A 14,237-nucleotide genomic window follows, 5' to 3' on the forward strand; every position below is an offset into this window, starting at 1 on the left:
TGTAGTTTCTTGTATTGAGACAATATGCCAGCATTGTGCATGTTACACATTTTCCTTTGTTTGGATTGGAGTTTTTCGGGATACTGTAAGCAAACAGGCTCCTGTTGATCCTGCTCTCTCTGGCCATCATAGAGGAGCTGAGGGTAGGGAGCGGAGGCGGGTGGAGGGGGGGTGTTATAGCTGTGGAGCCTCCAGATGCTCACTGATTGTTCCTGTTGTTTGTGCTGCTAGCAACTTCAACCCCCCTCTATTCCACGCAGATGGAGCTGTCAGCTCCATTATGGATATGAGATGATTAAAACTCCAGTCAGCAAAGCCACTACTGATAACTTGGGCCTTGTTAGATGATCTGAGGGTTGCAAGGTTAAATGTTGCAGTGTTATGTAGGGCCATCGAACGCCACCACGTGTTCCCGAACGGTCCCGTTGAGCTGTGCGGACCTGTCGATTGCTTGTAGAGGATGTTTAAAATGCACAGAACAGCATTCAGCGTATGAATTTGAGGTATTTAAACTAAACGGATCCACAACAAATCACGTCACGTTATCAAGTTTGTGATGGACGTGTGGGTAAAGTGGATGGAGTTTACATCCACGGCGGAGCAAAGTGAGCGCATGTAAAATGTACGTTAAGCGTCCCAGCAATCTATTTTTAAAGAAGGAAGCGCGGCGAGCATTGTAATGCAGATTTTTGACCTGTGCACACCCATATAGGCGTACAATGCAGCCTTTTCAACAATGAGAGATGCACATAGAGACAGAGAGAAATCACTTCTCCCAACAGTTACCATGGCAATCCAATAAGGTTGCCTTTACTCTCTGTATTGACTCTGAATAAAGTGAGTAAAAATGAATCTCCTTTTCTCAAGCATTAAATCTGGACTTAAATGCTGATGCCCGGCGACAGGCGTGCAGAGTCAAACCCCCCTGTTCCTGATTTACAAAAATCTCAGCCAAGAGGAGCTGAGCGGGCTTCACTGAGCAGATGCTGTTTCACTTTCTGTTTTCTCCAGCTCTTTCTCCGTGGCTTGACACGTCCGCCTCAAGGAAGAAGAGTACAGATGTTGACCGAGACACTGTTTTGGCTACGTTAGATTGTTCTGTCAATCAAAAGTGCTTAGGGAGAATTTTTAATATGACTTCTCCAAACTCTTATTTGTTTTATTTTTGGAGGTTTTGTTGGAAAAAAAAGAGAGAGTGAGAGATATATATATTGTATTGCCTGGCAGTTTTAGATCCAATCGCCTGCTCAACAGTTCAGCTAAGCTTTTTGTTTGGTTTACAAAAATGCCTCCTGTCACCAGCATGGTAGTACACAGATTTTTCAGAAGGTTGTTTGAAACCTCAGTAGCAATGCCATTTTACACCCTCCTGAAAATTGCAGTAATTTTCATTTGTTTGTTGTAGGATGAGCTCTTGTGTGCTCCCTGCTGTTTCTAATACAGAGAAGGGCAGAAGAGGAGCGCATGTTTGTGAAAAAAAAGGCCTTACTGGAGCAATAGACTCTAGCTACTTTTTTTTTTGGCAATGGATTGTTGCATTTGCCATTGAGCTTGACTTATGCAGCAATGCTTTTGACATTGAGAGAAAAGATCTGTAGACAAATTGTTTCCGATCTTTAGCTTTCTTCCTCTCCCCCTCTCGCTCTCTTTCTTCCTCTCCCTGCTCCTATTCGGCTCTCTTGTCCGCTTCTTTCAGATTGCTCGGTGACTCTGTGGAAATCAGCCCTAGACTGACACTTTGACACCAGCATTAATCGGCAGTTTCTAGCTATCAGTAGGCAAACCTTTGATGGAAGCCTTCTCCTAACCTGTTTTGCTCAGTCTTGGAGGGTTTATATAGGCATGTATTGGGTATGCCAGAACAAACACACATTGCTCTCTGTGGGAATGAGGTTGCTCAACCTCTATAAGCTGAAAGTCTGGTTTACAAATGAGGACCCTTTCCTACATTTTTCAGGTGCTTTTAAGCAAACACTGCGTGGGCTTTGGTGCCATTACCTCTAAATCACTTTGCGAATAATGCCTAAACCCACTACATGTAGACGATGCAGTATACACACACACACTCACACTAACACAATAACTCATACATATGCACAGTGATTAAATATTAATTTTCTTTGTAGCACTATCACCATTGAGTTGTTGCATCATTCTAATTTACGAATGAAACAGCAGACAGACAGATCTTGCATCTCAACTACTGTTTAGAAAGGCTACAGTAGATTCCTTTGAATTCATTTGAATGATGTTTCCACAAGAAGAAATTTTGATATGCCACTGAACAAATAAAATGACTACTGCTAATATTATCAAAATAAATGATGTACCTGTAGTTTACAGTCAGCATTTGCCTGGGTTGAGCCAATCCCAGGCCAGCTGTTTCGTGTCAACATGCCGTTTTCTTGCCACACTTTCAGGTCTGACTTAACTGCCACTATTCAAAAGCTAAAAATTAATCTAATCTCATTTAATAACCCGTTAGCTATAAGGGAAAATAACAATTTGCGTGCATAACATTTTAAGCCAAAGTGATATTTCAAGACACAAGAGGAGTTTTACCCATAAAAATCATACTGGATTTTCAGAGAGAACTGTTGTGACTGTATTTTCCTTCATAAAAACAGCCATAACCATCACTCCACAACTCAAGAAATTGGTGACTTATAAATATAAATTAGCAAATCTTCTGATTAGAGATCTGATTCTTTAGATTAATGCAGCAACAGTGTAAGAAGTGGATGTTTTTCCACTTGGAGGCAGCAAAGTAAACACAACACCAAATTTTTTATACAGTTGTTATGGCACACATGTCAATAAAATGTTTTTGCTTGACACTTTGAGCAGACTGAAAGTCCCATATTCACTGGTATTAGTTTTGTGTCCACTAAGAAATGTTCTGAGAGAAATGCCTGGCTGTTTAGCTGCTGACTGTGCCTGCTGTTTGGTGCAAAACAGGTAGGAAAAGCTGCCTACAGCATCCAGAATTACAGAAGATAAACTATGTACATAAAGAGAAAGATTGATGGTTTAAAACTAGAAGAGAACCTGAACTGCACAATCCCCTATCAGTTATCTTGCACTTTTAAAGAAGGCAATCTAGAGCTGCACCGACATAGGCGAAGTTTTCTTTTCCCAATGCTCCACCACTCTGTAAAGGTGGAGCTGTTATTTTTGGTGTACATATATCTGTAAAAATGTTACTGTGTTTTTGTTCTTTTGACCTTTTTGCTTTGCTGAGACAGATATTTGTCTTGGATGCATTAACGTTACATTATTTGACTCCCCAGAGTTTTTGTGTCTAAGCTGTCGCTCTTTTATTAAAAAATAGGTGGCAAGGGGAAATTTAATTTAACTGCACTTCTTTTTGTTGACATGTTCATCAAACTGTCATAGCAATGAAGGTGAAAAATCTCATTTATTCCTTGCTGGGAGCATTGATGGGAACTCCACAGAGGTTACAGGCCAGCAGTCCCTTCCCTTTTGTATCACTTCATGTCCCTATTTCCTCTTCCTTCCTCCCTCTGCCTGTGTGACTCTCTGCTGCTCTTTGTTTGGCAGTGATTTGACCAAACAAAACCTAACTGGGTATCTCTAAAGCAAGGTGACTGCCAAAGGTGATTTTTCAAGCTGACTGCCAGGACACAATGAGTTTTAGATAGAGAGGCCAAATTTCCCTCCCTCCAACTGGCAGTCGTGGATTAAAATAGAACTAGCCTCTGCACTCAGATTTGTCACCCGTGTCATTATCTGCTCCATTATTCCCACAGCCTTAAATGTACTGCCCTGAAAAATAGGATGCAATAGACTTAATGTTGTGTTTGTGTTGCTGGACCTCACATTCTTGGGTACAGTTGTTTCATTAAAGGACTGTGCGATGAAACTGTGCTTGTTTTGGCTCCGAATGGCAGCTGATAGTAACTTTGATTTAACCCTCTCAGGCTCAAATTAAGTTTTTGTTGCTAATGCACAAAAGAATACCTGCAGTGGTACTTCTGAGTAAAAAAAACTCATAAAATATGTATGTGGGGTAATCAGGTTGTTAGCTTTTACTTGTTGCAAATCTGCAACGCCTGCCTTGAGAGAGTTAAATACAATTAAAAAATAGCAATAAGATGTAAAGCTGCATCAGTAAGCCCTGCACAGCATGTGAATGTTTGCCTAGCGTAGCCAATCACATTCCCCTCATACAAAATTATAGAATTCTGAACATGTTTACAGACATCAATCATCATATTTGTCAGTTAATGGCAGTTTGTAATTTACTAATTGAAGTTCTGCTTGTTTCCTGAGCTGAGGAGTGTCCATAGGAGGCTGGAAAGGAACACAGCCTAATTCTGTCCCACAATGGGATTTAATCAGTAATGGCTTTACAAATCAAATTAGTGCAGCTTTTGATTTTAAAATCTACTGACTGGAAAGTCCCCCTCTTTCAGTCTGACATCGATATAAAATGAAGCAATCCTCAGTGGACAACTCAACTATCGATCAAGGTCAGGTTGGAGCTGTATTGTGCCTGAATTTGGACAGATGTTAATTTACAGCTGAACACTTTCAACTTAACAGCTTCAGCATAAGCCTGGCACAGGCAGAGAGGGGGGTTAGAGGATACAGAGGGGATATGAGGCAAATGCAAATGACTTGCCAGATAAGTTAATGTGCCTTTGCCATGGCAAGGGACCCTGATTGCACTGGGTAGGTAAGGCTTCCTGAGCCAGCGGGAGATATCATTAATCCAAGGTTGACCTGGTATGTCTTTTGCATGGTCCTGCCCATCTAAGTTTATTGTCTAAGAAGAGGCTGTTTAGACAGTTGGAAGGCAGAGGAGACGTTGTGTGCTTTCTAAAATGACCGAGCAGCACTTCCTTTTGAGCGTTTCCCGAAGACAAATTAGCTTGGATCAGCAGCCAGGCAGCTGGCTGATGGAGAGGTGAGATGTATAAGGCCCACGTGGGCATTTTCATCATGACGGCTTTTCTTTCCCTTTTTTTCCCTTTTTTTTGGCTTCCTGCTGCAGTGTGTCATTGTGTCCTAGTCTCTCTCATGCTGTATCACTCACACACACAGATACACACTAACCTTACAGTACAATGCAATAGGCTTGCACTAATCCTTACTTTAGACATGTCCTGGGCAGTTTTGTTTGGATTACTCTCCTCTGGCACCAGTGAGAGATCAGCACACATGAGTCTGAAGTCTTTAAGTAATAAAAGCGCTTTTTTGCTTTAGTCATACAGAACATACAAATGTGGGTTTCATATACAGTGGGGCAAAAAAGTATTTAGTCAGCCACCGATTGTGCAAGTTCCCCCACTTAAAATGATGACAGAGGTCAGTAATTTGCACCAGAGGTACACTTCAACTGTGAGAGACAGAATGTGAAAAAAAAATCCATGAATTCACATGGTAGGATTTGTAAAGAATTTATTCGTAAATCAGGGTGGAAAATAAGTATTTGGTCACCTCAAACAAGGAAAATCCCTGGCTCTCACAGACCTGTAACGTCTTCTGTAAGAAGCTTTTCTGTCCCCCACTCGTTACCTGTATGAATGGCACCTGTTTGACCTCATCATCTGTATAAAAGACACCTGTCCACAGCCTCAACCAGTCAGACTCCAAACTCCGCCATGGCCAAGACCAAAGAGCTTTCGAAGGACACCAGGAAAAGAATTGTAGACCTGCACCAGACTGGGAAGAGTGAATCTACAATAGGCAAGCAGCTTGGTGTGAAAAAATCAACTGTGGGAGCAATCATCAGAAAATGGAAGACATACAAGACCACTGATAATCTCCCTCGATCTGGGGCTCCACGCAAGATCTCATCCCGTGGGGTCAAAATGATCATGAGAACGGTGAGCAAAGATCCCAGAACCACACGGGGGGACCTGGTGAATGACCTGCAGAGAGCTGGGACCAAAGTAACAAAGGTCACCATCAGTAACACACTACAACGGCAGGGAATCAAATCCCGCAGTGCCAGACGTGTTCCGCTGCTGAAGCCAGTGCATGTCCAGGCCCGTCTGAAGTTTGCCAGAGAGCACATGGATGATACAGCAGAGGATTGGGAGAATGTCATGTGGTCAGATGAAACCAAAGTAGAACTTTTTGGTATAAACTCAACTCGTCGTGTTTGGAGGAAGAAGAATACTGAGTTGCATCCCAAGAACACCATACCTACTGTGAAGCATGGGGGTGGAAACATCATGCTATGGGGCTGTTTTTCTGCCAAGGGGACAGGACGACTGATCCGTGTTAAGGACAGAATGAATGGGGCCAAGTATCGTGAGATTTTGAGCCAAAACCTCCTTCCATCAGTGAGAACTTTGAAGATGAAACGAGGCTGGGTCTTCCAACATGACAATGATCCAAAACACACCGCCCGGGCAACAAAGGAGTGGCTCCGTAAGAAGCATTTGAAAGTCCTGGAGTGGCCTAGCCAGTCTCCAGACCTCAACCCCATAGAAAATCTGTGGCGGGAGTTGAAAGTCCGTGTTGCTCGGCGACAGCCCCAAAACATCACTGCTCTTGAGAAGATCTGCATGGAGGAATGGGCCAAAATACCAGCTACTGTGTGTGCAAACCTGGTAAAGACCTATAGTAAACGTTTGACCTCTGTTATTGCCAACAAAGGTTATGTTACAAAGTATTGAGTTGTATTTTTGTTATTGACCAAATACTTATTTTCCACCCTGATTTACGAATAAATTCTTTACAAATCCTACCATGTGAATTCATGGATTTTTTTTTTCACATTCTGTCTCTCACAGTTGAAGTGTACCTCTGGTGCAAATTACTGACCTCTGTCATCATTTTAAGTGGGGGAACTTGCACAATCGGTGGCTGACTAAATACTTTTTTGCCCCACTGTATATGTGGAAGCTGATTAAGATGTCCTGCATAAACAAAAGGCTGAATACTTGTATGGCTTGGCACTGTCCAGAAAGCTTAGCAAACAATCGTAGTGATTGTGTGAATTTACAATGATATGGTTGCCACCGGGTTGACTTGTGATTATACAGAGATTTGTGGGTTTTATAATCCTCCTTAGATCAAATAATAACAAGCAGTGATTCATACAAAAGTGTTCTGTTCTAAATTGACCACTAAAGACTCGGTCCATATGAGTTATCATTTTGCCAGCTAGCAACCACTCTTTCCTTCTGATAGCCCTATAATTGGGGTTTAATTTTTTTCCAATAATGATTTTCTAAGAGCAGGGAGACACGTCCAAATAGATCTTACTCAGCCCAGAGTATCATGAATATTAACAGTGAGTGGATAGGAATGTGACCTCAGAAGTCCTTGCAGTGACTGAGTCAGTGTTTACTGTGGTTCAGATTTGGACTTTATCAGTAAAGAAGTGAAGTACCACAGAAATGCAGGAGTATATATAACCTCAGTCACTGTATGCTACCTGCCCAGCACCAGACAGCTAACAAACACAGTTAGCAGCTAGTTGGAGAAATAGTGGTATATGTGACACCAAACTTTAATTTAAGGTTTCCAAAAACACCTTAAATGTGGAAAAAATGTTTCAGTTTACACAACAAACCAAACATTCAAGTGAATGCAATCTTTCCTAGGCAGGCCATGACTAGTTTGCCATCTTAAAGTGGTAGTACTTTTCTGCAAATTATATATGGGCATGTCTTGTTGCCCTAAATCAATTAATGATTCACATAATGTGCGTGTGTGTGTTTGTTTGTATGTATGTGTGTAAGTGGCCTTGGTTGTTAGCTGTGCAATGGCATGCCTCCCTTTAGAGTGTTCAGACTGCACATCAACTTTCGATCTGTTTTTTTTTTCATGCATAAAAATATACATATATAACATATCAACTTATTTGCTCTCATTTAATGTTTAAATAAAAGCCTTGGGGCAGTATCTACAAAGACAGCGTTATGGAAAAACATGTCAGTTCTTTTTTTGTAGAGCTACTGATTGTGAGTTTGGTGACATAATATAAAGTTCCGATCTGCAGATTAGAAAACTCACTCACCCATTCGAGTGGACTGTACTGTAATAGAATAATTTCTAATTCTCAAACTCAGTCAGTGTCACCAGTACTTGTTGCAGCTTGTTATCCTCTACATTTTAAGAGGACTGCCCTCGAAACTTTGTCAAGTGCAGCAAGTTTGTGCAGTTCAAAAAACAAAACAGAAGTGAAGTGCTTGGCCGTGTGCTGTGAACAACAGGGGAATCCATTTCCTTTACAAATGATTGTAATTCTCTGCTCTCCTGCACATTTCTGCCCTTTTTACAGGTTTGGCAGTTCACCAGATAATCACAATCACTGTGTCTCTCATTATGGTTATCGCGGCCTTGATCACAACACTCGTCCTTAAAAACTGGTAGGAAAGATTCCTTTACTTTTTGCTTCACGACACGTCAGCTGCGCACCCCCGTTCCTTTTCAGAAACCCTAATAGATGAACGAAGGTACAAGGTATGATTTTATGTTTGTTTCTTGTCTTTGGTGCGTGTTTTTGTAGCTGTGCGCAGTCTGGAAATGGTCGCCACAATAGCCATCAGCGAAAGATCCACCAGCAAGAAGAAAGCTGCCAAAACCTGACAGACTTCACCCCAGCTCGGGTGCCCAGCAAGGTGGACATATTCACTGCCTACAACGACAGCCTGCAGTGCTCGCACGAGTGCGTTCGGACTGCCGTACCCATCTACACTGATGAGATGATCCAGCAGACGCCTGTCTACAAGACTGCTTATAACGGAAACAGGTACTGAGTGTATGACAGGTGGATGCACGCTTCTCAGTCATTCAGCACTTGTTATTAGCATGTGGCTTATATTTTATGAAGCTCCATGCTGAGCAGCAAGGCTTGATCGGTTTAAAATAGGTTAAGAAATGTTCCAGTAACTTGTGCTCAGGATTAAGAAGCATTAAGCAGAAACAGATGAGAATAAGAACGTTGAAATGTCAACCACGAATCCTCACATTCGTCTCCAAGCTCGTGTTTTTACCCCGCAGCCACAGTCAGCTTCAGTCGGTATTTTGCTCGAGCAAATCTACACATAAATTGGCGGACTGCTTCCCATCACCTCATCCATCTGCCGCATGCCTCAGCATGTTCAGGCTGCACACACACAAAAAATAACATACTCTACTGATTTCTATTGGTGTAATGAGTCAGCTGATAGATGTCTTTACTGTGTCGTTTTGTGTCTGTCTCTTCATGGGAGTATTACACGTTGGCACAAAGGTGTACGCTTTGAACTTCAATACCTGCAAGTTATGTAATATCAGTAAATACACTTTACATGCCCAGGTTTACTGAACATGTAAAGTGTTATATATACAGAGAAACATTAGGCGTGAGATCTGTCTTTGGTGAGTCGTTGGTGCGTTTGCGTTCCGCTTTGCGATTTAACCGGACAGGTAGGTTTTACATCTAAATCGCACTTTGCATTGCCACGGTGACAATAAGTTGGTGGAGTATTGACAGTGTTTGCTGTCTGAGTGGATAACATAGTCATCTAAGCCGCAGGGCCAGCAAAGATGGTCACACTTACTCAGTGAATCCAAACCCTGTAACAGATTCATTATGTTGGCAAGGAGGATGGCAGGATAATTCATCTGCTGTAAATAGTCTGCTTTTAAATTACACAGGGATGGTTAGGTTTTTATAGCTTGTTTTTCACAGGTTAACCAACAGCACTGCTAAAAAATCTAGGATTTTTTTTTTTTTTTTTTTGCAGAGCAGCCGTCCAAGGCTGACATAGACCTTCACCCAGTGCAGGTCTCTGTCATCCCGTTTGTGTACGTGACAGTGGTACCGTGTTGATTTTGGCACTTAAGGCTACCAAGAGACATAATTAGGCTTTGTAGCGTGTGCAGCATAAAAAAAAAGAAGTCTTATGGAAAAGACATTGCTCACCAATGATAATTTTAGAATCAATTATAGGAGGTTTACTACCAACTAATATGTTGTGATGGTATCTAATATAAAAATGTAACCAGTCTGATTACATCATTTATATTCACAAGTTAACTTCTTGCAGTGTGACTCTGACTTCTTGCGTTTTGCCTAACAGGCCCTCACCAACTGAAAGACAACTGATTCCTGTGGCCTTTGTGTCAGAGAAGTGGTTTGAGATCTCATGTTGACGAGCTGAAGGCCTTGTTCATGTTCTGTGGGTGGAAGAGACTTCATGAATTCACGCTTTGGTGGGTACCGCAGCACTTCATCCCCTTGCAAATAATCATCTGAGCCTTCGATCCCCATGGTGATGCTGCCCCACTTTGGGAATAAAAGGGAACTTGGCATATGTTTGTTATTTGTGACATGATTATGCTCCCTTTCCATCTTGTTCCCTTTTGATATAAAAAAAAAACAGGAGGAATCCGGTTCAATGCAGTAGCCGGGGTCTTTAGCTGAGATAAGAGACTAATTATGTGAATATCAGTACTATGGTCACTGTTAATTATTTCTCCTCTCACATCTGAAACATTTTCATTGATATTTTTGGTGCCGCTTTCATTCTTACACCAAAAGTGCATTGTTTGGCGCATTTCAAGGAGTAAGGGGCACTTTTGCTTGACTTGTGACACATTTTTATGCGTGGCTAAAATATGCCAGAATGGGCCTGCATTTGAAATTCAAAGCGTGAACGTTAAACACATGGTCTAGCCCCACAGTGTTGCTGGAAGGTCAAGAAGCGGGGTAATGTTTGCTATTGACCCAGATTTTTAAGAGGAATAGATTGCCAGCAGGTAACACAGAGAGGCAGGGACAGGGACCCTGGGTTGTCTGGACACACATTAGTCTCAGTCAGCTTAGCTTTCCACAGCCTGATCCCTGTGCTGGAGTCCTAAAAGACATAAGATCCCTTTTTATCTTTGCAAATCTTGTGTATTTTTTAGGCTTAAGTGTATGCAACAATAGACCTTAACTGTACTGATTTTTTATACAACACTGCCCTTTCATATCATTTACTGGAGTCACATGTTTTTTGAGACAAACCCATATTCTCCCTACAATAAGTCAGAAGCAGGCTAGCTTTAACAATTTCATGTGTGTGTGTTTAATTTTGCACTGGCAACATAATGAGAAGTAACTGGGGTTGTTCTCTGCATCTCCACAGGATCCAGTTGGAAACAAGAAACACAAAAAAAACAGCTTCTTTTGTAAAATAGCGTGATCTTTGGACACTGGTGAAGATATTTATTTTTCTAGAGTTGACAAGCAGCAGCCATAACGCTGCGAAAACCATATTTCCAAGAACCTACGGTCATTTAGATATAGATTATATATAAATATATTTACAGGATGTATGGAACTAGACTGTGGACGTCGCGGATGTCTCAAGGAAAACATTAGCCCTATCACAGAGGAACTCAAGGAGCTTCTTCGGGAGGAAGATGAACTGTATTTCTGAACAATGTGCCAATAATGCCACTATGTGCCACAACCTGGATGGACAGAAGTTTCAACAACGACTGATGGACTAAAAAACAAGCCAACAAAAAAAAAGAGCGTTATATTAACCCTGTATCAACTGCAGTTACATTTTTTTCTTTTGGTTTTTGGTTTTTAAAGAAATATGAAAGTACAAAAAAATGCTAAATGTATTTGAATATGTTATGAAATAGTTTTAAGAAATGTGTTGCAAAAGAGTCTAAAAGATATTTATATGAAGCACTATTCCATTAGCTGGGGAAGAGAGATGATGGAAAACGGTATATGCTTTATTGGACGGTTAATTTAAGAAAAAAAAGAAGAAAAAAAGTTGTTTCTACCGGTCCCATTTTAAAATCAGAATAGTCGTGTCTATTTTTTTACACACAAGAGTCTGCCACAGCCCTAATGGGGGAAGTCAGAAGCGCTTGGAACCACTTTTTAAATACTCCCACCTAAGCTGAGGTAATATCAAAGACAACCATCTGAACACATCTGGTCCAAGCCAGTCCAGCGCCCACCTCGACTGCTTATTATGTAAGATTTGCATCTGATTTAGGAAAATGGAAAAATACACAAAAGGCTTCTGTGGCGCAGGCGTGTGTCCTCGTTAGATCCCACAGCGGCACATTCACGAGTGAGTACAGCCACAGACTGCATGGAGCTTGACAGGACATTCATACTGCCTCAGGTCTGTCTAGCTTTCTCGCACACCTCGTATCAGTCTCTTGTCTCAGCAGCTGTCTGGGATAAATCTAACGGTTTCGATTTTGATCCGAGCTCCAAATTAAAGGGTAGAAGAGATTTAATCTGAACCTCCTGTGTTCAAATAAATTTTGGTCATTTGCATAAACAGCAAAGTTGAAAAACGGATACTAATTGAACATCCCCACCCAACTCTCGACCGGTTTGACAAATTAGTTGTTGAGCCTGAAACACTTAAATTATAGGCGAAAGTCTATTTAATTCCATCCTCAACCGATTTCTTGAAGGTGGAATTAAACAGATGAAATGGGAAGCTAAAAATGTGGTGTCCCTCAGGATCAAAATAATCTGCATGGTTTGTTTAACTGTGGAATGTAAGCAGGAAGGAATCCCCCATCAAACACAGTAGGTTTTTTAAGGGTTCGCTCTCTCCAGACCCAAATAAACTCTTGAGGACAATGTTTAAATCATTCAGTAGTTCAGCTATCACAGCCAGGATGTTTGGGGTTACTCTCGGATAATTTGTTTTAATTTGTGCCGTAGAAAGCTGAGCAGAAAGGGGGGGGGGGGGGGGGGAGGACAGAATTAAGAGGAAAAAATTCTATTTTGTACTTTCAAAGGCCTAAAAAACACTCCCTCTGTGTTTTGTTGTAGTAAGGGGATTAAGACAAACCAATCTGCTGCTGCCAAATTGGTTTAAACTTCTGGTGAGGAAGGACAGTAAAGCTCTCCTGAGAGCTTCCTAGCACCAATACTTTTTATTATCATCTTCAAGCTCCTGAAACAGATTAGCTTTGTGCTACGAAGCTTTCGAGAAAGTTGTCTGTTAATCTACCTTTTTATTTTGCTGTGGGTTTGTACAAAGCACAACTACAATTCTGCAATTGTAAATGTTTATGGCTATAGACAGCAATATGTACAGATATAAATGATGGGTTTTACTGGGTATAGACGGTCGATCTCCAGTACTTCACTTGGTAGGTTCTCGGACTTGTACTCACTTCCTTAAAGGATTCAAGACAACAGGTTGTCCCAGTGATCAGTATCGGTACGTGGGAGCCATTCAGGAGGTGTCGAGATGGCTTGGGATAAACACTGTGGTGCAAAACTCCTGCTCTGGCCAATTCACAACATGAAACTCATCTCATGAATGACACATACCAGTGCAGCCTCACGACAGGCTGCGTTGCTTCTTTGACATAACATATATTTTTTTGAATGAACAGTGATATCTTACTAGTAAGAGGGTTATGAAACTTGCTGTATATTATACACGTGTAAATGTATTTTCTATATATTTGCTTCTATTTGTGTACAGGTGTGTTCTATTTTTCAAGACCTCTCCCATTTTTTGGGAAGGTTTCAGCTAGGTCGGGGATAGTGTCTTTGTTTACATGTGTAACTACGGTATTTCTTTCAAAACACAAAAACTAACCTTGTGCCAAGCTTCTTACCTGCACTTTCAAGCAGTTACTTGTATTATATCTTTAGCTAACCAGTATAATACTTCAGTAGACGCTGCAATAGCTCAGAGACTGAAGAGTGATTTCCAGGTGGAAAGTAAAAAGAGTACCGAGTGGTTTTAAACGGTGTTGTGATCATATCTTGGGTTCAGCTGTATCCATGGTTGGCTGGGAAACCAATGACTTGCTCTTCTTGACTATCATTTCTGCATCGATTTTAATAGACAGTGTATCATCACATGAATTAAAAAAAACAAAAAACTAACTGTTAATCCAACAGTAGCTGCCAAGAAACTAACTAAACTTGATCTAGACTGGATTGCAATCATTTGTCACCATCCTCATTTTGTATTTGTATATACATACTGCTACAACTGCCCCAGAAAATGTTATTTACTGTAATGACTCTGAAAAGAAACCAATATCAGCATTTATTCAGCATATGAAAAAATCAGGGAAAGACATCTAAAGGAAAACTTTTGAAAGGAGGATTGTTCGTGAAGTGAACACTGTCTGTATTTTCCTTTTTGATGTGACTGCTAAATAGTAAGGTTAAAAATACAAAAAGCCAACTTTAGCGTTGATAGGCAACGTTTTCATTTTCAAACTTTTTCAGTAATCCTGTTTTTATTGCAGCTTTGGTCTTCAGCTATAAT

The 14,237-nt window shown here is 41.0% G+C and overlaps 1 protein-coding gene across 3 annotated transcripts in view; it reads left to right on the top strand.

Annotated features, from left to right (window-relative positions):
- Positions 1–12,273, top strand: part of ajap1 (adherens junctions associated protein 1) — a 47,775-nt gene extending 35,502 nt beyond the window's left edge. For 2 of the 3 annotated variants that reach the window (XR_014871440.1, XR_014871439.1), the window contains 4 exons: positions 8,264–8,351; positions 8,492–8,734; positions 10,050–10,182; positions 11,100–12,273. Coding sequence is in view for 1 of the 3 variants with exons in the window: in XM_085145163.1 (XP_085001289.1) it covers positions 8,264–8,351; positions 8,492–8,734; positions 10,050–10,122 (404 nt within the window). In the remaining 2 variants the exon portion in view is untranslated. Of the gene's footprint in view, positions 1–8,263; positions 8,352–8,491; positions 8,735–10,049; positions 10,951–11,099 lie in introns of those variants that run through there. The other variant, XM_085145163.1, reaches the window with a different exon arrangement.
- The last annotated feature ends 1,964 nt before the right edge of the window (positions 12,274–14,237 follow it).

This window comes from Neolamprologus multifasciatus, chromosome 20 (genome assembly GCF_963576455.1).
Source record: "Neolamprologus multifasciatus chromosome 20, fNeoMul1.2, whole genome shotgun sequence".
Classification (NCBI taxonomy): Eukaryota; Metazoa; Chordata; class Actinopteri; order Cichliformes; family Cichlidae; genus Neolamprologus; species Neolamprologus multifasciatus.